Source organism: Aulostomus chinensis, chromosome 24 (genome assembly GCF_037954235.1).
Source record: "Aulostomus chinensis isolate RoL2024-O1b breed Wild chromosome 24, RoL_Achi_v1.0, whole genome shotgun sequence".
Taxonomy (NCBI): Eukaryota; Metazoa; Chordata; class Actinopteri; order Syngnathiformes; family Aulostomidae; genus Aulostomus; species Aulostomus chinensis.
In genome coordinates this window covers 12,375,362-12,398,797 of record NC_141343.1, presented here as the reverse complement: position 1 = coordinate 12,398,797, position 23,436 = coordinate 12,375,362, and the positions used below count along the sequence as shown (strand labels likewise).

The following is a 23,436-nucleotide window of genomic DNA, read 5'->3' as shown; positions in this document are numbered from 1 at the left end:
CGATGCATGCTGAATGGCATATGTTCCTGCCTCTAATGACCCCCCTCCAGTAGCTCGGTGACAGGAGGAGACGAAGCGCCGCCACCTGACCTGTAAATATGTCAGAATCCCTCCTCTTTGCAAGTCTTTGATCAGGCATTTTGTAGTCCAAATGCTGCCTCGGCATCGCTGCGTGCACATAATTGATAGAACAGGGAGAACAGTGAGGAAATTGACTGAGTTTTGAGTAGTGATTCGTTCGTTCCTGTATGGCGGAGGGGTTTTACACAAATAATCAGAATGTCACAAAGTAGGTCGAACCTTTCCTGATTTCCCTCAACGGAACTTTGAGCAGAAAACTGATCATAGCCAATGAGAGCCAGTGACACCCAACAGAAGAACTAGCAGAAGTTAGCGCTTGTTTCTGACCATGAAACCCTGATTGCTGTAGTGGACTCGGGGTCACTGCTACTTTCACTCAGTACACAGAAGGGCCATGAATGGAACCATACCACGGATTTAAACTTACTTCAATGTCAACTTTTGTTTTTGACCAAAGTTGGTTGACTGAACTGTTTTTTTTGTTGTTGTTGTTTTTTTTAGTCTCTCACATTTTTTCTTTTAATCTGTTAAGATGTGAAAATCCTCCGCTGTGCGCCAGGCGTAAAGGTCAAATTGTACCTGTTGGTCAAGTTTATGTGGTAATTTCTGAAGAATGAACACCAAAAAGGAGGTTTGTGATCCTGCAGTCCTAAAACTGAGATATGATCAAAAGGTCAATTTGCTACCGAGAGAGGAATATAACAAACACCTCTTGGGGTTCTATGTTCCACGCGGAACAAAGTAGCGAGCAACAGTTGTCTTTGCTAGTTTCCGATCAACACAGTTGTAGTCTTCTCATTGTCTTGCTAGCAAACGTATCTGTGCAACAGTGATGATCTCAAAAAGACAGGCTCGATGTTGTCGCCTCCCCGTCTGTAGATGTCAATACGCTGTCGATCACGTTAACAAAGAAGTGCATTTAGAGGCTAATTTGGTGAACTTGGCTTCTACTGCCTCAATCATCTCGTCCTGAAATTCCTCAGCTGTGTAAGTGAAGCGAGTCTTCTGGTTGCCGCTGCTCCGGGATGGGTAGGGGGCAGCAACTTTGTCAATCAAAGTACCACAAGACACCCACTGGGAGCTGAGGAGTTGTTCAGCAAAACTGAAACCAAGTGCATTTCCAAACACTCTTCACTGTTAATACGAAGCAAAAAACCAAATATTGATCCTTCCCCCATCCCTGTCTAATAAATCTGTCTTCTCACAGAATACAATGTGCTGTCATGCACTGATTGCACACTCCGCCAGATAGGCAGATATACTTGACGGTCAAAGGACACGGCTGTCATGTCTGCGAGCGTGTCCCGTGATTGACAGCCAGATACCACGAGGCTCGTACTGCGTTTGTCATAGCACCATGTAATCAAGCCTTCACCTGGTACGTGTGAAGCGCTACCGTGGCTATCGGCAGCATGCTATTACAAAGACACTTTTCTCCCGTACCTTTTAATCCACCTTTCCTCCCCCCTCCATTCTATTCCTATTTACTTTAATTTATTTATGTGACTTTTTAATTAATGTTAGCGCTGCGGCACATCACAAGCATCAAAAAATAACCTGTGCATTCATCATCTTTCAATTTAGCGTCTTGAGATTCACCCTCCAGGAAAGATATTTACATTTTGATGAGTGAGGGGCTTCTCGCCAGTTCCACCCAGCAACTCTGACAACAGTCGCACAGATTGAAACTACACAATGCAATAATGACTGAAGTGGGAGGCCTGCTGGTGTCTTACTAATGTGATACCACTGGGAAGCCTTGAGGGGACGTCTGCAGGTTTGACATCAAGTCCACTGGGACTTTGGGATGAACTGAAAAGTTTTGGGTGGTCAAAGGTCGCCTGGTGGGAATGCGATACCTCTGGAACGTCTTGTGGGAATTTATTGAAATTTGGCATCAACATCCACGGGGGCCCAGGGATGAATTTCAAAGATTTTGGCGGACAACATTACTTTCATCTAACCGGTGTGGGGTATCTCAGGAACTCCTCTGAGAAATGTTTTGAAATTTGGCACAAATGTCCACTGGGACTGAAAGATGAAATGATCATCAAAGGTCAAACGTCAAGGTCAATTCACATGAACCTGATATCTTCGGAATGCTTTGAAGGACTTTGTCCAGATTCGGCACTGACATCCACTGGGACTTAAAAAGATCAATTGAAAAGATTTTGGTGCTCAAAGGTCAGCGTCTCCGAACATGAAACTTAAAGCTCTGTAACGGCCCCTAGGAATTCCTTCAAATGTGGCACGAACATCCACTGGGACTCAAGGATGAACTGCAAAGATGTAGGTGGTCAACGGTCAAGGTCACTGTTACCTTACATTAATGTCCGCAACACTTTGGAATAATTTCTTCAAATTTGTCTACCATTTTCCTTTTTCCATGTGGGAAAACGTAACGGAGTGATTCTCTCAGCTGTCTTGTGTCACTCAGGAGTGCGCTATGAGGAAAACCGACAAAATCCAAACCAAACCATGCGGGAGTCGTTTATTCCTTGTATTGGTAAGAGCTCGTCTTTGATGTTCTATCTCCTACACAAGTTGGATGAGGAGAAAGGCAAACAGTGAATGAAACAAAAGTTTTCATCTCCCGGATGCCTTGCCATAATTCGGTGTGCCAGAGGAGCTGTCGCCAAATGTTTTGTTTGTGTTGCATTGATTTCACAGGGAGTAGAAACTTCCAATCAAATCAGCTTGACAAATCATTTGTGTGTGCATCCACACTCGCATTGATTTCCGAGGCAAAGTTGTGAGCTGTTCCATTAGGAGAATCACAAAAAGAAAAAAAAGAAAGCTGACCATCCTCTGCAAGGTCACGGGAGAACATATCAGACTGACAGATGTCAATCAAAACTCACACAGAGACACCCTATAACTGTAATCGAGGCGAGTGCGGCTGTGTATCAATAGACGGAGATTGAAGTAATACATCACCATATGTTTGCATAACCTTGGGGCTCAGTAACCTTGAAGAAGACAGCTGTTTCTCAGCTTGGATGCTCAGTCATTGTGCCATAAGATTTCAATTTAAGGAGCAGGACTGAAGAGTGAATTTCATGGAGTCAGTTCCTTTGTGTTTTCTCGCCCTCCCTCTGCTGAACTAAATAAGTTTGGAGCTATTAATAACTTGTGTTTTCTAATTCAAACCAAAAGAGGGCTTTGGATGAACTAGCTACTATCTCTCTTTTTTTATTCTCTTCCTCCTGCTCTCCCTAAGGCCTTTCCGGTTCCAGTTGCTGTTTGTCTTGGGGCATTGTTTTATTACCTTCAAAACTCTACTGGGAAAATCTTAAGACAGCAGTTGCCTAGCAACAAGGACCTGACGGTTCCGCCACAGGAGCAGAGTGAAGAGCGGCGCGAAAGGGGGGGGGGGGGGGAGAGGAGGTAACGTGAAGACTGGAGCGGCAGAAATATTGTCACAGCTGGAGCCACAGGTTAGAACCCAGTGGAGCAGCAAGAGCGTGCTCACCTGTCCCTTAAGAATCACCAGCGGTGTGAGGTGATGAGATAAATGTGAATCAGTTTATCTGGGGTTACGGGCTGTTGAGGACAAGTGCTTCAGAAGTGCTGTGTTCCAGTCAGAGACGCCCGAGTGGCGAAGCAAGTGGAGAAAATTGATCCCTGGTACTCAATTAAAGGGAGTAAAGTTGTGGGATTGTTTCTCCCATGTTTTTGTCTTTTCAAAACTAAACATTTTCGTGTAGGTTATTACATTGAAGCAGCTTTTATATGGTCCTGATGGGCTTACATGGCAAGTGTGTGTGTGTGTGTTCTTGTGCTTGCTACATGGTGAGAACACATTTTGAACCAAGTGAGGATATTTTTGGACGACAACTTCAAAGTGTTGTTTGGAGGTCAAGGCTTGTTTGACCGACTCAGGTTTAGAATTGGGTTATGTTAGGGTTCAGAGGTCAGGCATGTAGTTGTGATGGTTAGGGTACGGGGCTATGGGATGCATCACGTCAATGAAACTCCTGACAAAGATATATGGAACAATGGCACACGCGTTTGTGTGTGTGTGAGTGTGAAGTCTAGGCGCTTTTTAAATGAAGCCTGTTTGTCATTTAGGGCAGGTGCGCTAATTACAGTTGAAAAAAACGATGCGCTTTTAAGTTTCCACAGAAATTCCCTCGCCCTCAAAGTGATAGTAAACCCGAAAAGTGTCGTGTACCTTTCAGTTACTCGCCGTCAGGGGTCTTGTATTCACAAACGTTTTGTTTTTTCACAACTGTGTCACTTCTCGGTGACGTTAGAGGTCGGACAACACAAGCCTTGTGTAGCCGTTAGCTTGAAGCTAATTGCTAACCACTACTTATTTCTGAATTCCAGAGCGTCCATTATCATACTAAGTAGCTCACCATGACCGCAGAGGTTGTCCTGAACATCATCAAAAAACAGAGAGCGCTAAGCTAGTCGTGGTGATATCTGCAGTGTACCTGTAGATTCAAGATTCAAAGTGTTTATTGTCATATGCACCGTATGGAAACAGGTTTCCCTGTACAATGAAATTCTTACTTTGCCGTCCACAGAATGTTGTAGCACTGTAGCAGCACTAGTTAGCATCTCTGCCTTTCAGTCCAAGGAGCCCATGCTAACCTCCATGTTGGCCAACAGAAATCAGTCATTCTTGCAGCACTCTGTCAGGTTCGTAACCTTTTGGTTCAGGAAGGTTTGATAAGCAGCTGCCTACAGGCAAATAAAAATCGGAGCTGTGCTTACAAATTGAGGTCAGGAGGGAGTAGAGTGGAGCTGACTGTACTTGTGTGTTTGCATTTTCAGGATTTAAATGCTAAACTCTTAAACACAGAGTAAAATGCATCCAGTTGAGTTGTGACTTTCTGGCTCCACACGAGGTGTTTAATCCTAATTAGCTAAAAACAATTTCCAGCCTAATTGTTGCTGGTAGGCGCCGAGAAGGGAAATGTCAGGTTTAGTGTTGGCGGGGGTCCTTCAGCCTCTTGCTCGTCTTTCTCTGACTTCACCTTTTGAGTGTTGACCTCCTTGCACATCTCATCCGATTACTCGCAAACAACGCAAACTCTCTTGACTGAGCCATCCCCCCAAATGACACACACGTCGTGTCCTCGCCACTTGGTTGAGCTTATTTTTTGACTGAAGGGATGAAGAAAAGGAGAGAAAGGCCACTTAAAGGCCAGTGTGAATGGCAAGGCCTTTTGAGTATTGGCATTATGTTTTACAAAAAGAGGTCAGACTCAAAACTGCGAGACTGGTAAGTGTGGATGTCTCTGAAGGGTCACATAGTGCGCGTGAAGTGCGGCCTTTGCTCCGGCTATTGATGGCACCTCCTGCAGGGCAGAAATCAATATTATCTGTTGACTGTGGACCTCGTTTGTGCTTTTAAAAGTCTCTTCTAGAGTATATTTCCGTTCACAGCAACTTTTTTTCCTTTCATTTACAGTAATTTTGCAAGTTCAACAAAATAGTGCGTCCACAATTAATCAGTTGGGTTCTCCTGTACAACAGAAGGCTTGAAACAGAAACCCCCCATTGTTCAGGCATATTTGCATCAGTTTCTCCTCATAAATTCTGCTGAGCCCTCACAGTTTACAGCCACTTTGATTCTGCCTCCATCTGCCGTTCCCAAGAAACCTGTAATTGCTCGTCTATTCATTTATGTCAACAGTCTCTTTAAAAATCATCTTTGTGAAACAATTAGCCCGAGCACCGAGAATCATGAGAGATTTAGAACACGTGATTAATTCATTCATTGTTGTTGCGCCGAACTGGAGATGACAAGGGCCTCAAATGACGGTTTTGACACATTTCCTTTTTCATTTCAGTTTTAAATCAGTCGACTCTGACAAGCTTCTGAATGGTCTGAAAGCGAAGCTGTGTAACACTCGATTTCTCAGGATTTCTTGGATATTTCATGAAAAATTGTGCTTAACTGTTTTCCTGCACAGTCGCACAAATATCCGCTAGACTAGCACAAGCGATCAGCGGCCCTGTGCGCACCTCTGCAGTGACAGCCTCCATCAAAATGCTGTACATTCCTTCATCATCAGTAACATAAGCTAAATTTCGCGACAACGCTGTGGTCAATGCCTCCAAATGTCCTGATGTCTCGTCACAAACATCCGGGTTTGCTGCCAGGAAAAGGCCTGCAAATCTCCCAATGTCTCGCATCCTTCTTTTAACCAAAAAGGCCTGCAAATCTCCCACTGTCACACCAAAAACACCCCACTGTCTTTATCAAAACATCTGTTAGCGTCCCGAAGTCTTGTTCCAAGCTCACCAGAAAAACACCATCAACAGCCCTGCTCTAAACACCAGCTTCTGTCAGCCGGAAAACTGCTGCAAATCTCCCAAAGTCTCACCAAAACATGTGCTTTTGTCGCTGTGATGAAGGAAGACGTTGGGAAAGCTAAAGCCGTGATGGAGGTGGTTTTTGCCAGAAAAATGTCTGCATATTAAACGCCCAGGTAATTTTACCAAAATGGCTGGACATCTTGCTTTACACACCTGGCTTTGGTCTCCAAGAAAATGGCTGAAAATCACAAACTTCTTTTGTGGTTCTGGTGACAAAAATGACTGACTAATCATCAGATAGAGTGACTGCAAATGTCGCCACATCAAGCTCCTGGCTCATCATACGTAGATCATGTATGTACGGTACTTTTCAGGGGTTAAAATAACTATGAAGACCGAATGAGAACAGCCAGATTTATGTTTGCTCCTTCATGCCGTCCCTTTGAAAAAGAGAATAGTCCTCTAGAGATGAGAGTGATGGGAGTCGCTGACGGAAGCCAGATATAAGTCAGAAATGTGTGATTTAATCTTGATTACGAGTTAATACACCATATGCTTCTTGCAATTAGCTGCCCACGGATGACCCTCTTCTAATTTGTTAAGAGTTCAATGTAGCATAAAAAGTAGGGCAGGTCATTCCCAAGTGTGTAATCTGTTCTTGGGTAAAAAGGGGTGTTGGGGGGAGATAGCAACGAGTCGTACGGGGTAATTACCTGGGCGGACTGTGGATGAGCGGCCTTGATTCAATGTGCGAACACCTTCTAAACGCCCACTCCCCTTTTCAGGTGCTCCGAATGATCCGTAGGGTTGAAAAAAAGAGGGTAAAGGAGGCAGAGAGGGGCAAGGGAAGAACCGAGTCCACGTCTTAAACGTGTCCCGAATGTTCTGTTTCGGCTGTAACCAGGCAAACCTCCTGCACTGTTCTGGCACCGTATGTGGCAGGGTTGGGTAAGATGTCAGCAGATTTGAAGCCGTTTTTGTCGCCCTAGGAAAAGGCTGCAAATATCCTGAAAAAACATTAAAAAAACAAAAAAAAACAATGGCGTTTTAATTGCCACAACATCTCCAATTTCCATCTCACTAAACACCATTGGTTTTGTCAAAGGAACAATGGCTGCAAATGTCCTTATTCAAGTGTTCAGTTTTTGTCATTTGAGAGACTTAATTCAAAGTCCTTCAAATAAGTCAGTAAACACAATTTGTCTTTTTGTATTTTTTTTTGATTTAATGTTGTTTTTTGTTTTTTTTTTTAATCCAGTTCTTAAAATCCAATGTGCTTGATTTTCTTTCTTTGATTTCTAAGTGGTTTTTGATTCAGGTGACTATCCTGAGTTTTTACTCTCTCCAACCTGTCCAAGAAGTGTGACAGTGGCTTAGCTCCCCCACCTTAACACCACACACACACACACACACACACACACACACACACACACACACACACACACACCCTTAATCAAGGAAGATGCATTTGGTGAATCCAGAATTTCAATCACTTCTCCGCTCTGCCAGTGTCTCGACTCGGCCTGATTAAAATGATAGAGGGGTTGGAGAATATTTGATCTCCAAATCAATTTACATTTAAGATTCAATTTTGCACCTGCAAGACTTTGATTTAGCAACTTTACACCTTCTCAAGGCTTGGAAGTATGGCAGCTGTTGAAAGAAATTATTTTTTTCTCTCTCTCTCTCTCACACACACACACACACACACATACAAATACATTTAAATGAATCTCACAGATGTACCATGCTGTGAAAAATGTAAAACAAATTCTTCTTTTTTTTTTTCTTTTTTTTTTAGTATTCCAGACCTGGCTGGAGAATTTTGTTGAGGTTGAAGGTGGACTCACTGGCTCTGGGGAAAGAACACACATTTTTCTCGGACTGATGTGTATTACAGGTATATCATCAACAGAGCACTTTTACATGCATTGGATTTTTTCCCGAATTCAGGAATTTCCAATTGGGATATTGGATATTGCAATATTACTTGGGTTTTAGGAGCATTCTTCGAATAATTGTATACAGTAGGGGTGTAACGACAAGTTTTACCAACTATTCGATTTGTTTTAGATTGGTGGTAACCGACACGATTCAAGGATGATATTGGGCCATTTAGAACGATACGACCCGAAACGATTCAGTGACTTGATATCGATTCAATAACTTTTTAGCCAAAACTTCTACCGGTGTGACTGCGAAATAAATACCTGGATAGACATGCAGGCCAGGCCTGAAGCTTGGGCAGAGCGAACTAGCGCTGCTGCTGCTGGGGGAACACTGCAAGAGGTGCCTCGGCGTTGTTTGAAATCCCATGGCGCCTTTGTAGATGGTTGGAGAGACCTGACGTGTTGCTGCGGTATTTTACTTGGCTTTTGCATTTCCTACAACCAGCAAGCGACTTATTCAGAACAGCTCAGTCTGTGCAAAAACCAAAACGTTTCCATACACTGGACCGCAATTTGTGGCTTGATTATTTTTCGCTCGCTGGCTTCTCCTTTGTCAACCGCCATGCTAGGTTTTTTTTGTACTGAAAGTTCACACTGCTGCTGGTGCATGACGATGACATCACCAACAGGTAGACCAAACTGAGTAACATTTAACGTCTTTAAAGTACCAGAAAACACACACACACACACACATATATACATATACATATATATATATATATATATATATATATATATACATTCTGCTTAAACGATACAACTGGTTTATTACTTTTTAAAACGATGTTAGATCGATATATGTAGTCTGGAAGGCCAACTTGCCGAGCACAGATCGATGTAGTTGGATCATAGGAATATAAATCGATACACCAATGTGGTAGATGAATCATTACACTCCTAGTATACAGCACATTACAAATATGCCTCTTGAGTTTTTACACCAGTTCATGACCTTTGGGAACATGGCCTCTTGCCTTTATGACAACCAGATGCATAAATGCGCTACGACTGTAACGTGATGCTACCATGTAGCTAACAGGCATTCAAAGACTTGTTAGTTATTAAGCATTGCATTACGAAGTGAGCAAAAAATCGTATATCACTTAAATGCATTTCCTCTCATGATGAAACTGAAGCAGAAACTATAATTGTGAAGTCTCATTGTATGTAGTGTTGTAGTAAAGACCACCTAAATCAAGACCGAATCATGTCCGAGACCAGAATGTAACAAGACCGAGACCTTGTGAGGTAAAGACAAAAGAGGGCGAGCCAAGACTGAGGCTACCCAGATAGCAGCCACATTTGAGCCTCATCTGAGCCACGTTTAACACTTGTGGTTCTGATGTGGGCCTCATTTTGGCCGATCTTGCTGAAGCAGGGCAACGCTGAGCTAAAGCCAGGGCAAGAAGACAGTCTCAGTAAGGCTCCCATTGCGATATTTACCCACTATGGAGAGATTTTTTTTCTTCTTCTTTTTAAAAAACAAAACATAGCATAAATCTTCGTGGTTCGTGAAGCCGAGTGTAATAACAGAGGAATCAGATGTTGATTGATAGTTGGATCTGAGGTGTTTTTACATCCAATCAAACAATACACAGACCATTTAATAATGTCACCGCTGCTGCAGTCTTGACATAAAGTCTCAACTCTGCCAGGTCCAGGGCTGAGACAGATGGAATAAAATTGCAGTCCATTCCAAGCCCAGACTATAGGACTACATAAATACTGTGTGGTGCTTTAACCACAAAGGAGGGAAACACAATAAACTTTACTCAGCCAAACAGGATTATTGGTGGACTCTTCATTTTCCGTAGCCATGTAAACAGTTTAGTCTGAATATTTTCATTCACAGAATGAAGGCACAATCCGGAATAATAGTGGAATATTAGCGCATGTTGACGTTGTCATGCGTGGCACCAGTTTGTTCAGTGCTCCTGCAGTTTATAGCTGCTTATGAGAAGTGCTGGTACCGGTGCCTCATATAGGTGGCCCGCATCAAGCACTGGGTATGTGGCATCAGTTGTATAATGTATGGAGTTTTCCATGGTGCAAGAGGATGTTTTAAAAGACTTCCCACACCTTGAAATTCACTTCCCCATCTGTGCCGTACTTATGCATCCGGCACAGACTGCAGGTGGGCACAGGTGGGAAGTTCATTCCAAACAAGTCGTTGGTATTTTGTTGCAAAACGAGTCTTAAACATCATCACTCAGGTGCCCATCTGGCGATTCTGTAAACAAGATGTGCAGCAATAACAGAGTACTACTTAAAATGCATAAATTAAGTCTCCAACCTTGAATCGGCAAAGAAAAAAGTAACATAAAATATAAATATAAATAAGAGCAATCTGCCTTTACCTATGAATTAATTTGAGTAACTGACACACAATCTGTTGCGAAAACCTCTTCTAATCCCTGCAGCCGTCTGAAGCAGCTGCACAGATTTGTTGATAAATCGTCGGTCTCTGATTTGAAGGGCCACGCCAGTGCACGGGGCCGTTACCTACGGCTATCCGCAGTGTTTACCCACCTTAAATCACACAGGTCCCCACACGAAATAAACAAAATACGCCCGGTTGACCATAACTTCGGTTTCAGCCTTTCAACGCCGCAGACGTCAGATTAGTGGGCCTCTTTGATGATGTGCGTCATTGCCATCCAGCCAGATTTCCATTAAAAGTGAGATTTTGTTGTGGACTTGTCCTACTGTGCAATCAAAACTATCCATTTTTAGAGATTCAAGAAACTGGAGAAAAAAAAACAATCGAGTCAGATGGGAGAGATCATTGAGGCCTAAATATTTCATTGTATTATTTATTTCGTCATCATTTTTCTTTTACTAGTAAAAAAAAAAAAAAAAAAAAAAAAAAAGAGGCAGACAGAAGAAAGATAAACACCCGACACCATCTGCCTCTGTTTGCTAATCATAGAAATAAAATACTCCAACAAATGAAGGGACAAACACAATTTTGGCTTGTGATTTTTATTTGTTTATGTGTAAAATAAGCTTTTTCTCATTCATATTACAGAGCACACTCCTGATTCATTGTGGCAGTGGAGTGGATTTGGGGGGAAATCAGACTCAAAAGTTTTGTGCTTGTTGTTACTCAACTCTCTCTTTTGGCTCAGTGATGTCACACGTTGGGGACGTTACCCTGAGGACGGACTGAAGACTGAGGACAGTCTCTAAGGTTTAGGTTTGATGGATTTTGTTCTATGGAATCATAAAAGGTGGGCAAATATCGCACTTGTGAATTCTGAAGTGTTTTCATGGATAGGAAACATCATCACGTTTAAAAAAACAAAACAAAAACAGAAGAAATGCAAAGCTGGTGTTGGTGACATCCAAGACGCGTGTTCGTAGGGTAGTTTGTTCGTAGCATAACGTTAGCTTGAAAAATTAGCATGTTACGCCTCAAAAATAATCAAATTTGCCTTCATTTGAATCTTGCTGAACAAAAGATTAAAATCTCACAAGTTTATACTTGCAACAGATCTTACTTTGGGCAATAATTCAAAATCCAACGGAAAAACCCACATTGGTGATGCTAGCGACTGGGTTGACCAACAAAATACATCCCCCTGATGGCACTCTATTGACCGAGAGGCGGACGTTCCAGGAAGTATTTACTGATTAAGTCGTGACCGTCGGTCCGCTGTCATGAAACTTCAAGTGTTGAACAGTTACACCTGACAGGCTTGTACGCGACGATGTTCTGGATGTACAGAGGAGCTCAAAATGCAGCACTGACAGGAACAGGCTGTGATTTACCCTGAACTAAATCATACTTGGTTCGTGTTACGTTTACTTTGACCCTGACTGGCTCTGTGTTGGAGGAGTAAGATGAAGTCTAGACAGCAATGCACACGGAAGGCAGAACAGGAAGCCTTTTTGACAAATAAATTCTGAATGGTGCGGAGAAGCTGAGAACTGTAAAGCCAGAAACTCTCGGTGGGTTTGGTCTGTTCTTCCGTTTTTGCAATCTGTTCATCCAACCTGGAAATGTGAGTTTTTGAATATTAAGATTGAAAAATTTGGCTTTCAGGATGTTAGGAGCTAAAAAAAAAAAAAAAAAAATACAAATACATAATAAATTATGTATTCATTTAATTTAATTAATAATGTAATATGCCTTTTACACCTCCATCATTAATGCACCCATTCAGACCTGATAGCTCCTTACGACCAATAGAAGCTAGAGACATTTTGCTCTTGCTCTGCTCCACTGTGAGCGGCAGATGGTCCGACTGACTGACTGACATCGCCGCCACTTCCTGGGTGTATTCATTAAATATGGAACGAGATGTTGGAGGCAATTAGTTGAACTTCCAACCAAGCAGGAGTTATTGTTTTCTGTCCATCCAAATAAAAAGACTCGCAGCTCCTCCAAAGCTAATTAATTTCTCCGCTAGAATGTTCTTTTTAAATTGCACACAACCGCCAGCATTTTTGATCATATTTGCTAATTTCTCAAGATCCTCTGAATATTTTGCTGTAAGAATGAACAATGAATATATAAAAAAAAGTATTACACATTAATAAACATGTTATTCTAGCCGCATTCATTCTTTTGTAAAAATTCTTGACTGTTGCTGCTTTCATCAACATCACTATATTAAAAAAAATACCCCTGAAAATTAACATCTTTGTCCAGGCAGTCATTTTCAAGCAGTTAATTGATTTCATATTTACGGTTCTGTGCTTTCCTTGTGCTCACTTCCATATGGTGACTTGAAAAAAGCCACAGCGGGAGCAGCAATCATCCTATCATACTCCCGTCACCCCCGCCGAAGTGAGCAGGCCACCTTGCAGAGAGAAGTTGTGCTGTGCGCGAGGTGGGCCTGCTGAGGTACTGATCAGGTGCAGCAGGCAACAGCAGCAACCCTGGAGGTGTGCAAAGCCCAGCTCCTCAGATTCAGAAAGCTCATCCACAAGATTCAGGCTTGTGCAGCCACATGTGCATCCGAAATTTGTCAATCTTTCCGATAAGCTAAGCTAAGCTAAGCTAAGCTAACTATACCATCTCAGTCTGCAGATCCGCTGCTCCTTGTTTTGGAACCAGTGGGGAGGGAAAAAAAATGGATTTCTAGAATATTTCATCAATGTTATGAGGAGGGTTATTTCTTTTTCAATAAAAGTATGACATGAATGACTATTTTCACTGCTTTCCATCTTGCTATGCTAAGATAAAAGATCTTCCTTGTTTTTTTAAGGGGGGCAGGTGAAAGAAAAAGGACTATCTCGATAAAAAGAAGCATTTTTCTTCTTTAAATGACAGTTTATATATTTTATGGTTTTCCAAGCTGAAACTTGCCTTTTTCCCCCTTCCACTCTTTAAACCAAACTAAGCCAACCATGTAAGTAACTTGTTTTATGGACTCACAACAAAAGGATTGCTGGAAAATCTCATCAGCAGCGAGGAAATGTTTTTCTTGTTCGACTGACCGTAGCAATTTGTGGATTTATAAGCTGAAACTTGAAGTTTCCGTGCTTCCAGTCTTTATGCTAAGCTAAGCTAATTGTGTCAGAGTTATTGACCAGTAAATAACAAAACAAAAGGATTGCTAGGAAATCTCATCAATGGTGAGGAGGCGTTTTTTTTCTTCTTTAAATGACAGTTTGATTAACCCTCCCCCTTTGTGGATTTCCAAGGAGAAACGAACTTGCAGTGTTCCCTGCTTCCATCTTTATGCAAAGCTAAGCTAACTGTTCCCATCACTCTCCTTAGCGGCATTAAACAGTAAAGTGTCCTAGAAAGAAAGTGGATATTGGTTTCTATCGCTTCGCCTACTGTTCTTTGACTTCCAGGGAACTAATAAAAATTCAACCTCCTACAGATAAACTACAACTCGAGAGCCAGGTTTGGTTTGACTCACCACCAAACCAAAGCCTCCCTCTCTGCTGACATGGGCAAAAACTGGAATTCACTCGGGAGCAAGAAAGAGACTGTCAAGGATGAAAGTGTGTGTGTGGGGGGGGGTGTCAGTTTGCCAAGATCAGTTGGTGAATCAGAACCAATGCTAATGTTCCAGTCTTCATCACCCCTTTTATGTATTCTTCTTTTCTCATCTGCCAGAAAGGCAAAAAATCGCTGACAAACACTTGTCTGGCCCTTCCAGCATCTTTATTTGCACTTGATAGAAGACAAAAAAAAAGAAATCCGCAACCTCTAGCAGCCTTACACCTACACTTTACCTCTCCCACACTCGCAGCCCACGGGTGATGGAACCTTTAGTGTTAGTGACCCTGAGCTAATAAGCACGCTGCCCTGGGACCCCTTTGCCACCACTTCCCTTTATTCATCTCATCTCCCAGCCTTCTATTTGTCCTCCTACACTGTGAGCTTTGCTTGCTGCTGTTTTATTTATTGCCATCTTTTTATATATATATATTTATATTTATATATATATATATATATATATATGTTTCATTTTGAGCATGCAATATATTTATTGTATTGTATCGGAAAAAGCGTTTGCTGAGTGAACAGACAAATGAAGAGACAAATAGATCCTGTGATTCACATGTGTGAACAATGGGGGACTGATTGTACAGGACTAAAAATGGTACACTCCTACTGTACAATAGACTAAAATGGCATATACTGGGGCCATTGTGTGCTGGTTTGTAAGAATTAATACCCAGTTCCAAACCCAAGGTGTGTGGGAGACATTAACAATGCTCGATCTGATTCTCCTCAGGGAAACAACCATCATAAGCCACATGCCAGAGCCTCCCCCACTGGACTATTCATACTAATGTTGATGTTTTGACAAATGTGCAATAACACTGAGCCTGCTTTTCAAATTGAAATTGAATTTGTATAAAGATGAGCGGAACAGGAGTGTCGGCCCAGCACAAATAACTTAACTCTGTCAGTTGCTCTTGGCGAGGCTGAATTCATTTGAATCTATTACAGAGGAGAGGAAGAGGCGGCAGGACAACGTTCAGACTTGTCTTTGTTCCTACAAAGCAGGGTGACACCGTTTTATAAGTATTCATAGTAGCTTTTTAAGTTAAAAAAAAAACTCACAGCAACTGCATCAGAATCCATTATAAACTGCTGTAAAACCATTTGTTTGTTTTGGACATTACATGGTAGAAGCCATCATTGGTGCATAAAGATCCCATCGGAAATTTACAGGATCCGTGTCCCTTGGGTTGCGACTGTTACGTCCATCGTCCGCACAGCTACCTCGCTACTTTTGATCGAAGGCGCGACGCGCAATACGACGCCTGACTCTGTGTACATGTGACAGAAACGCTTAAATTAGGTGAGCGTCTGTGCCAAGGACAAAAATAAACGGCGTCGTAGCTTGAATGCAATAAGCCAAACCATAATGAATTTAGAATGTAGGATGTCTTCTGTCTGAAAAGTTCTCGTGTCCAAAAGTATTGGAATTCCACGTCTAGTTCACTCAGGTCCAGCTAATATTACATACAACAAGTCAAGTTTTCATCCAATATAAAACAAGAGCGCTAACCCTAATTTATACTTGTGCTTCCCATAGGCACGCACCCGACGCCTGTGACTCCCACCTGGTGCACCCCTGAGGGAGTCAAGAGGTACACCTGAAAAATCTCTACTATCCTCTGAAAGTCCTACAAGGTCTTCTGGGAACATGACACCAGTAGCCGGCATGACTGATAGCAGTTCTTGCGTAGCCATTGGTGGTTCTAGCACCATCAGCTGAGGTACACAGGGGTACACAGGTGGAGGTTGAATGAAAATACAGTCGTTAAACAACGACTTCACTGGATCGGCTTCAGCTTATAAAATCAGAATCAGGAATACGTACGACGTGAACATCCCCACTTGTCGCTCACAGCTTGGATATGTTCCTAAATGAGCATATCCTTGTCAAATTATCTGATGCTTTTCACAATTCTCGATACACAGAAAAATATTGTACGTGAATCACCTAATTGGAGGTTTCCACACAACCCCATTGCCTCCACGACTTCACACACAACAGTAATTTAGAAGCATTTTTAAACATAACCAGCGAAAAAAGAGATAGGAATTTCCCGTATGAGCACACTCATTTTATTAAAGAGCCAAGAACTGCATGAATTATTCGGTAACTCATCATCCGACAAACCCGAGGTAATAGAGATATAACGTTGCCCACAAGTACTCCATATTTGCTTTTCTTGCTGGGCCTCAAAGTTATAAATGTGACTTATTTTGTATTCAAATACCTTCAGTGGTGAATAATTATGTTGTACTGGCAGAAATACTTGTTTCAGCAAGTGTTTACATAACACATCATACATTTACATTTTTAGAATGTGTCCTTGTCCATATCGCTGATGTATGTTGGCCGCTGTGTTTGGGGGATATTGTTTCACGCACAAGCAGTCAAATGTCCAATGAGATATAACGCAATAGGGAAAGAGCAGCATTTTGACTGATTGAGAGTAAAATGTTTGTGTTTCTTGTCACCAGTTCTGAATTTAGGCTGTGTCCACTGAAGCGTGTTTTCCCCAACCAGAAATGGCAGGCTCCCAGTGTTTGAAAACGCTTCGGAGGTGCAGAGTTCGGTTGATACGACACGGACTGCCTGCAGAGGGAATAATGTTGGCACAAGGTACTTGCATCTTGTCCTTGCTTTGGACGAGGTAAAGACTGAACCACAGAGGGCAAGAGGCTGGTTTGTGTAAATTCACGAAATTTTGACAGTGAATCCTCTTTGGGTGAAACGCAGTGGTAGTCACTGCCACTTACCCAGTCGTCCAATCACAGTTGAGGAGGGGCGGGGGGGAGGACCAGGAAGTTGGTTCACGTGATGTGATCCGTGGGATCGACTGCAGTGTTTAACTCAACAGTCAAACGGCCAGCAAACAATCAAAGGGGTTCACGTCATGGTGGGCAAAACTAAGGCAATAACGAGGAGCTTTTGGACAAAGAGACGAACTTGAAGAAGCTGTCCATTCTTCTTTCATGCTCTTTGAATTTCAGGCTGATGTTCAAAAGGCCAAAATCCCAAAACGCCACTTGCGGAAAAAAGGTGAACTGGAACAGAGTTTTACTGCCGACGGTTCTGAGGGGGCATACCAACCCAAGCGCCTACCTTTCTGGAGGCGGACATACTTTTGTGAGTACACTGCTTTTCCTTGTTCATTTAAATTCAGGACAACTGGGTTTTGTGGTATACTGTAAAAAAAAAAATAGCACTAACTTGTAAACAATTTTAAAGGCACACCAGTTGTAGGGGAAAAAAAACTTGGTAGTTGGTTTAAAGAGCCTTAGCTTGTAGATTTTGCGTGTTAAAAGTCAAAGTGCTCATCCATTTCTGCTCATTCACGATGACCAAATTTTAACATGAAATGCCATTTTTATATCCAGAAGGTCAACTTCAGTGAAATAAAAATACTTTTCTGGCCGTATTCACCTTGAACTCAGTTGCGAATTTCTTTTTTCATATTAAAGTCCTTTTAAAGTCTGCAAAGGCAGGCGTTGAACTTCCACGCGTTGCCTTTTATCGAAATGCCAACTTGACAGGGTAGCGATTAAAATACTTTCAGACTACTCAACCAGCGGTGGGCTATGGTCTTAAATTGGCTTCTTTGCTGTAAACATATAAATTAACATGGATCCTGTGTGAATATTGAAGAACATCCTATATCATAAACAGTGTCCAACCTGCTCATATTTTCACGCAATTATCACGCTTACGGTTGCATATATTCTCATTGTTTACCCAGCAGATAGTGTCACACTTTTTTCATTTCCTTTTCATGTCCATGGAATTTGCATTTCAGAGGCAGCGTAGCATCTTTATCTCTTAGATCTGTTGAAATATTGCACCTTTTCTCATTCACCTAAAAGAGGAAATGAAATGCATTGTTTGCCTTTAGGGTTGATGTGTTTGCTTCATAAATCTACTGTGTGTACTGATATAGAGGGGTTTTAATATATAATTGGTAGGAAGTTGTACGTACCAGATTTAAGTGCAGCCAAATTCGAGCATATGCTTAAAAAGGATACTGATAATTTATAAACGCCTGCAAAATAAGTCAATTCTGGAACTTTAAATTTAACACAGAGGCACCTTCTCACACAGATAGTTTGTCACGAAGCACCCTAATCCAATGAATGGATTACAGTGATTAAGTTCCAATTGTGGAGCTGCACAGGATCCCTCTTGACAAAAGTGTGTACTCCTGTGAGGCGTCGCAAAATCCGTGCCCCAGTTTTGGATTCTTATCAAATGTAGACAACACTCACCGCATCGAGCTTCACTTATCGCTTTGAGAGCGCTGCTTCTCTGCTCCCAGAGCGACACCCCAGACAGATTTCAACTCTTGACCTTGTCACCGGTTCATACGTGACCTGTACCGGCCTGAACTTGCATCAACATGAGCTTTGTCTCTTCCAATCAACGTGGTTTTCTTTGACAGATAGACAGGGCTCGGCTTGACCGTGGATCATAGACGCAAGAGTTGGTCCAGGATGGAACGTTGCAATCTTGCTCCTGTCATGAGAAGTGACAGATCCCATTGTTTAAGGGCAATAGGACAACCAAAACTCCATACTGTGCCAACAACATAGCCTCTGTCTTCAGGACACAGGGGTCTATGTGTACTATGAGCTGTCGGTTTGATGGTGCCCTGGGCTCTCTGAAGGACCCCGGATCCACACGCCTTGCACAGAGTTGTCACTCTGTCAGAAAAATGTGCCACGCAGTCTTCATGAAGGGTGCCTTCTGTGGTATTACCATGTTGTTCATCAGATGCAGTTCATCTCACATGATTTATGGGACGGGATCAGCGAAATGGAGGCGGAATGGTCAGGGTCAAAGGTCACAATGAAAGTCATTTCAGCTTATCTTGATCTGGAAGTATTTCTGAACATTAAAGTGATACTTCACTCAAAAAGTGTACTTTGCCTTTCAAGTACTCACAAATGGATGTCTTGAGTTCATGGAGGCATTTTGCAATCGTGCACCACTTTTTTTTTTTTTTTCTTTTTCCAGCCACATACATTCAGTTTGAAGCTGTTGGTGACTCTGGGGTGACAGTAAAAGCAGCGAAATACCAGAAAAAAAGTTGTCAAACCATATGCTCAGTAATCCACAAACACTTTAGTTTGAGCTGAAACAAAACCAAATGATAATATTTCAGGTGTGGCACCTATTCGTGGTTGCGCGGAGCACTAACAGCTGGCATATGCAGTTGAACCAATTAACTTGTGCTTGTTCACAGTTGTGCCTTCAGCTCAAATCAAAGTGTTTGTGGTGTGTACTGAGCATCCAGCCGCATAAGGAAGCTGTGGCTTACAGCGGATGATGTGCTGGAGAGTTTGTAAACAGGTCTTTTTGGACAGTTTCGCTGTTGTAAGCTGTCATTCATCTTTAGCTTCAAGCTAATTGTACACTGCTAGCTCTCCCTGTATGCAAGAGAGACGAAGACAAAATGCAACTGCGTAAAAAAATGAATAAATAAAGCTCCCTTTTATTACCTTGGCCGAGAAGGTCATGTGATCAATGTCGTTGTTTGGCTGTTAGCAAAAGTGCACAAAAATTATGCAGCCAATTTTCACCAGAGTTTGGGGGGGTCAATATGGCCCAAGGAAAAACCCATTAAATTTCTGAGCTTTGTGAAGAATTGCATTTATTTTTCTTTTTATAGTGAGTTTGGTTGAAGACTTTTAGTAGCCAAGCAACTACTTTCTTGTTGATTTTCATTTCTTAAGAATTGATGTTTCTTGAGATAATTAAGACCGTTTGGTCACCTCAGGTTCAAAACACCTGAAGGACTCTAGCCTCCAGGTAGAAAGTTACAAAAGAGGCAGAAAAGCTGCATGAAAACCCATATAGACACATGTTCCCACCTCTTGGTGCTGCAGTCAGATTCTTCACTCGGGGACTGTGGAGCACTTAACTCCGTGCTGTCGTGATTTCTCCAATTATGGGTGACAGCTTCCAATCCGCGTGGGAGGTGGATCACCTCTGGAAGTGCAAGGCAGAATACGAAGCGCACCAGAACATTAATAATTCACCAGAGGTACATTCATATTCAGTCTAAGCGCTGCAGATTGGGGCCCATTAGTGATAAAGGCGAGCAGACACTCCCTTATAGGCCTACCTTTCAGCTTGATGTTCAGTCGCTGGTATAAAGCCCACATGTTTGATTTTACAATCTGAAATACTTTTATTTCATTGCTTTGGACTGAAGAACAACCCTCATGAATAATCCAGCTAATGACATACTTTACATACTTTGAGATTTGTACGGGGCTTCATTTGGATGTTTGCTTGCAGGGGAAAAAAAACAGCGAGTCTGTTTTAATTTCTAATAGCTGAGTGGTTGAATGTGCTCACACACACACACACACACATATATACATATACATATATATATATGTGTGTGTGTGTGTGTGTGTGTGTATTTTCATGTAATACTTGAGAAGGAACTGAAGAAGTTTGGAAGGCTCAAATCAATACCTGCTAGCATCAGTGCCAGACGGTAGCGGTGCTCAGCAAGCACATGGTGTTCCCAGCCAACTACCTGGGTTCAGCAGACTACAGCACACAAAACACTCTTCCTTTCCCCTGGAAAAAAAAAAAAAAAAACACACCTCTTCTCCGGAGGAGGAAAAATATAATGGGCTGACACAATTCAGAACCGGCATGAAACATTGCATGTGGTAGTGAGGAAAGGAAAAAGCTGGAATGGAGGTCACAGGAAAAAGCAATGAGCTTCGATCTAGACACGTTTTAAAACAGCTACAAATTGTAAGTATTTATAGTAGAAGCAGCACTCTGTGACTTTTACGAAGGCTTACCATACACCTGAGGGTTAAACTGGGATTTAAGTGAGCTTTGATTCACTGAGATTGGCAGGTTTGAGACGGCACACGAGGTGGCAGCAGTTGCAGGGCCTAGTATAACGGTCTCCTCCTGTATATTTACAGCTCAGCAGCACCGCAAATTACAGCCTCTTAAACAACCATTAGAATGAATCAACAATTCTCTCAAACAATTCAGTAAAAGTAGGCTTGCAGGGCTATGGTATTATACAGGTTTAGTTTTACCCTGCACTGAGGTTTTCCAGAACCATGCTAAGCCCTGGCAAACAAATCAATGCTGGCTGACGTAGCACAAATCACGACTGAGGAACAAACCCATACCAGACAGCAGATATAAAATATTTGAGAGATCAATGATTAATAAGCCTCGCGTTTGGTTTGGTCTTGAATGTAACATTAATTTATCTTGTCCTGCAGCTTGGCTTTCAAGAGAAAAAAATCTAGTATTTTTTGAGCCTCAGCCCTATTTTTCCACGTGTTCGTAGGGAACGTAATTATTTGAACTGTTCTCATGATGAACGAGAATGCTAGAGATGCTGTGCATTTGTCTATGTCCAGAATCAGTGAAAGGACTCACTCAGAGACCTTATTGTTTAAAGCCCCTTTTTGTATTTCTGTCTTAAAGTGACGCCATTCCTTATTTGTAGCCTAGTACCAGACGCCGCAGCCTAGGTCATACAGCCTGACATGCGTGTGACTGGAAGCGCTGGCAGCTACAGCTGTGACAGGTCTGCTTCACAGCATTGCACTCTCTCCTCCATATTTGCAAGCTCTGGTCTGAGCTTTTTGGGTGTATAAAAGTAACAGTTTCACCTGTCGTTATTTGAAGCACGCAAAGCAACTCAGCATGGCGGCAAATTAGGTTAGGTGAATATTGTGTTGAGGTGAATGATGGGTTGATGGGTGACCAGCCGGCGAAGGAGTTGGCTGAATCAGTTGCGTCTGTGAGGCTACGGAGGTCATGACATTGGTGGTGTTTCTTCAGGATCCAGTGACCACAGAGGAAGAACATCCATCCACCCATCCATCCATCCATTTTCTATACTGCTTATCTGTTAAGGGTCAGGGGGTGGAGCCTATCCCAACTGACATTGGGTGAGAGGCGGGGTTCACCCTGGACAGGTCACCGGTCCGTTGCAGGGACATCAGGAGCAATTAGGGGTTCAGTATCTTGCTCAAGGACACTTGGACATGGTCACCGGGGGAAGTGAGGTTGAACCAACGACCCTTTGATTGCTAGACGGCCGCTCTACCTCCGAGCCACACCGCCCCTAGAAGAAGAATGCAGGTATTGTTTAAAAAAAAAAGTGGGACCTGTTAGAACAAAGGAACAATTTCACAGCACCTATATTTGTTACCCTCTTTTGGTTCATTCGGGCCACAGGAACTGGGAGCTGTTGGGCCTACACAACCAGGAGAACAGATTAATTCAGAGATTTGACAATTAATCCATCTGAAGAAAGGACTGTCGGCCTTTGAGGCCTAACACCCCTTTCTGAAGCCTGCATTAGGAGTGACCACACGCTCTTAAAACAAAGGGTCGTAAAAAGGGGGATCATCTCTAGCCACTGACCCCCCCAAAACTCGCGCCCCACTTGACCGGAAGTTCACGTGCCACGCCACCATTGGCTGAGAGCCAGTGCGTGCCACAGGGAGTGACATCACTGGCCGTACCAGATAAAAGTACCGAGCAAAGAAGACTCGGCCTCATGGCACCTTGGCCTGGCAGTACAGCGACGGCGAGAACTCCGCAAGCAGATACCTCTCCCCCCCGTCCACTCATCCAGGCAAGACACCGCTGAGCCACGCTACCCGCTTGAACTGGTTCCCTGGTGAACGAAAGCTCGGCCAAGCTTTTTCACCCCTCCACCGGTCGACTTCTGCAGATCCATGCAGGCTGCCCGCCGCTGTTTCTGCGAACTTCTGAACCGAGCCGGACACGCGACCCGGACCAACGGAGATTGAATACCTTACCGACCGAGTAAGGATTCCCCGAACTAGGAATTTCTGGGCAGAGAAAGAGCTTAGTTGTGTTTATATAGTGTCTATGAATGCACTGTTTTTGTGACGGAAGTCCTGTAAACAGCAGACACTACTATATGGCATTACGTCGTAACGACTAATGTTGGTTGTTAATAACTGTAACATTTCAAGAAGGTGCTACATGTTATTGATTCTGCACAAGCCTGCACAAGTGTGTTAACACACATTTTTGGGTTTGCTTCTGTCTTTTCCTCTATCTATCTTTCTCTCTCTCTCTTTCGCTAAGCCGTTCGGCTTGCTAACTGACCGCTCCACGTTTTATACCTCCACGGTGCT

The 23,436-nt window shown here is 42.7% G+C and overlaps 1 protein-coding gene and 1 long non-coding RNA gene across 4 annotated transcripts in view; both read left to right on the top strand.

The window, feature by feature from the left end:
• Positions 1-12,077, top strand: part of LOC147238760 (uncharacterized) — a 130,490-nt gene extending 118,413 nt beyond the window's left edge. The window contains exons 6-7 of the mRNA XM_086197357.1: positions 8,156-8,254; positions 11,432-12,077. Of these exons, the coding sequence (XP_086053483.1) occupies positions 8,156-8,254; positions 11,432-11,472 (140 nt within the window). The 3' untranslated portion in view covers positions 11,473-12,077. The remainder of the gene's footprint in view (positions 1-8,155; positions 8,255-11,431) is intronic.
• A 415-nt stretch (positions 12,078-12,492) lies between these two features.
• LOC147238759 (uncharacterized) overlaps positions 12,493-23,436 on the top strand; it is a 65,267-nt gene continuing 54,323 nt past the window's right edge. For 2 of the 3 annotated variants that reach the window (XR_015111811.1, XR_015111810.1), the window contains exons 1-4: positions 12,493-13,193; positions 15,815-15,869; positions 16,753-16,894; positions 17,266-17,401. This is a non-coding gene — a long non-coding RNA (uncharacterized LOC147238759). Of the gene's footprint in view, positions 13,194-15,814; positions 15,870-16,752; positions 16,895-17,265; positions 17,402-18,707; positions 19,378-23,436 lie in introns of those variants that run through there. The other variant, XR_015111812.1, reaches the window with a different exon arrangement.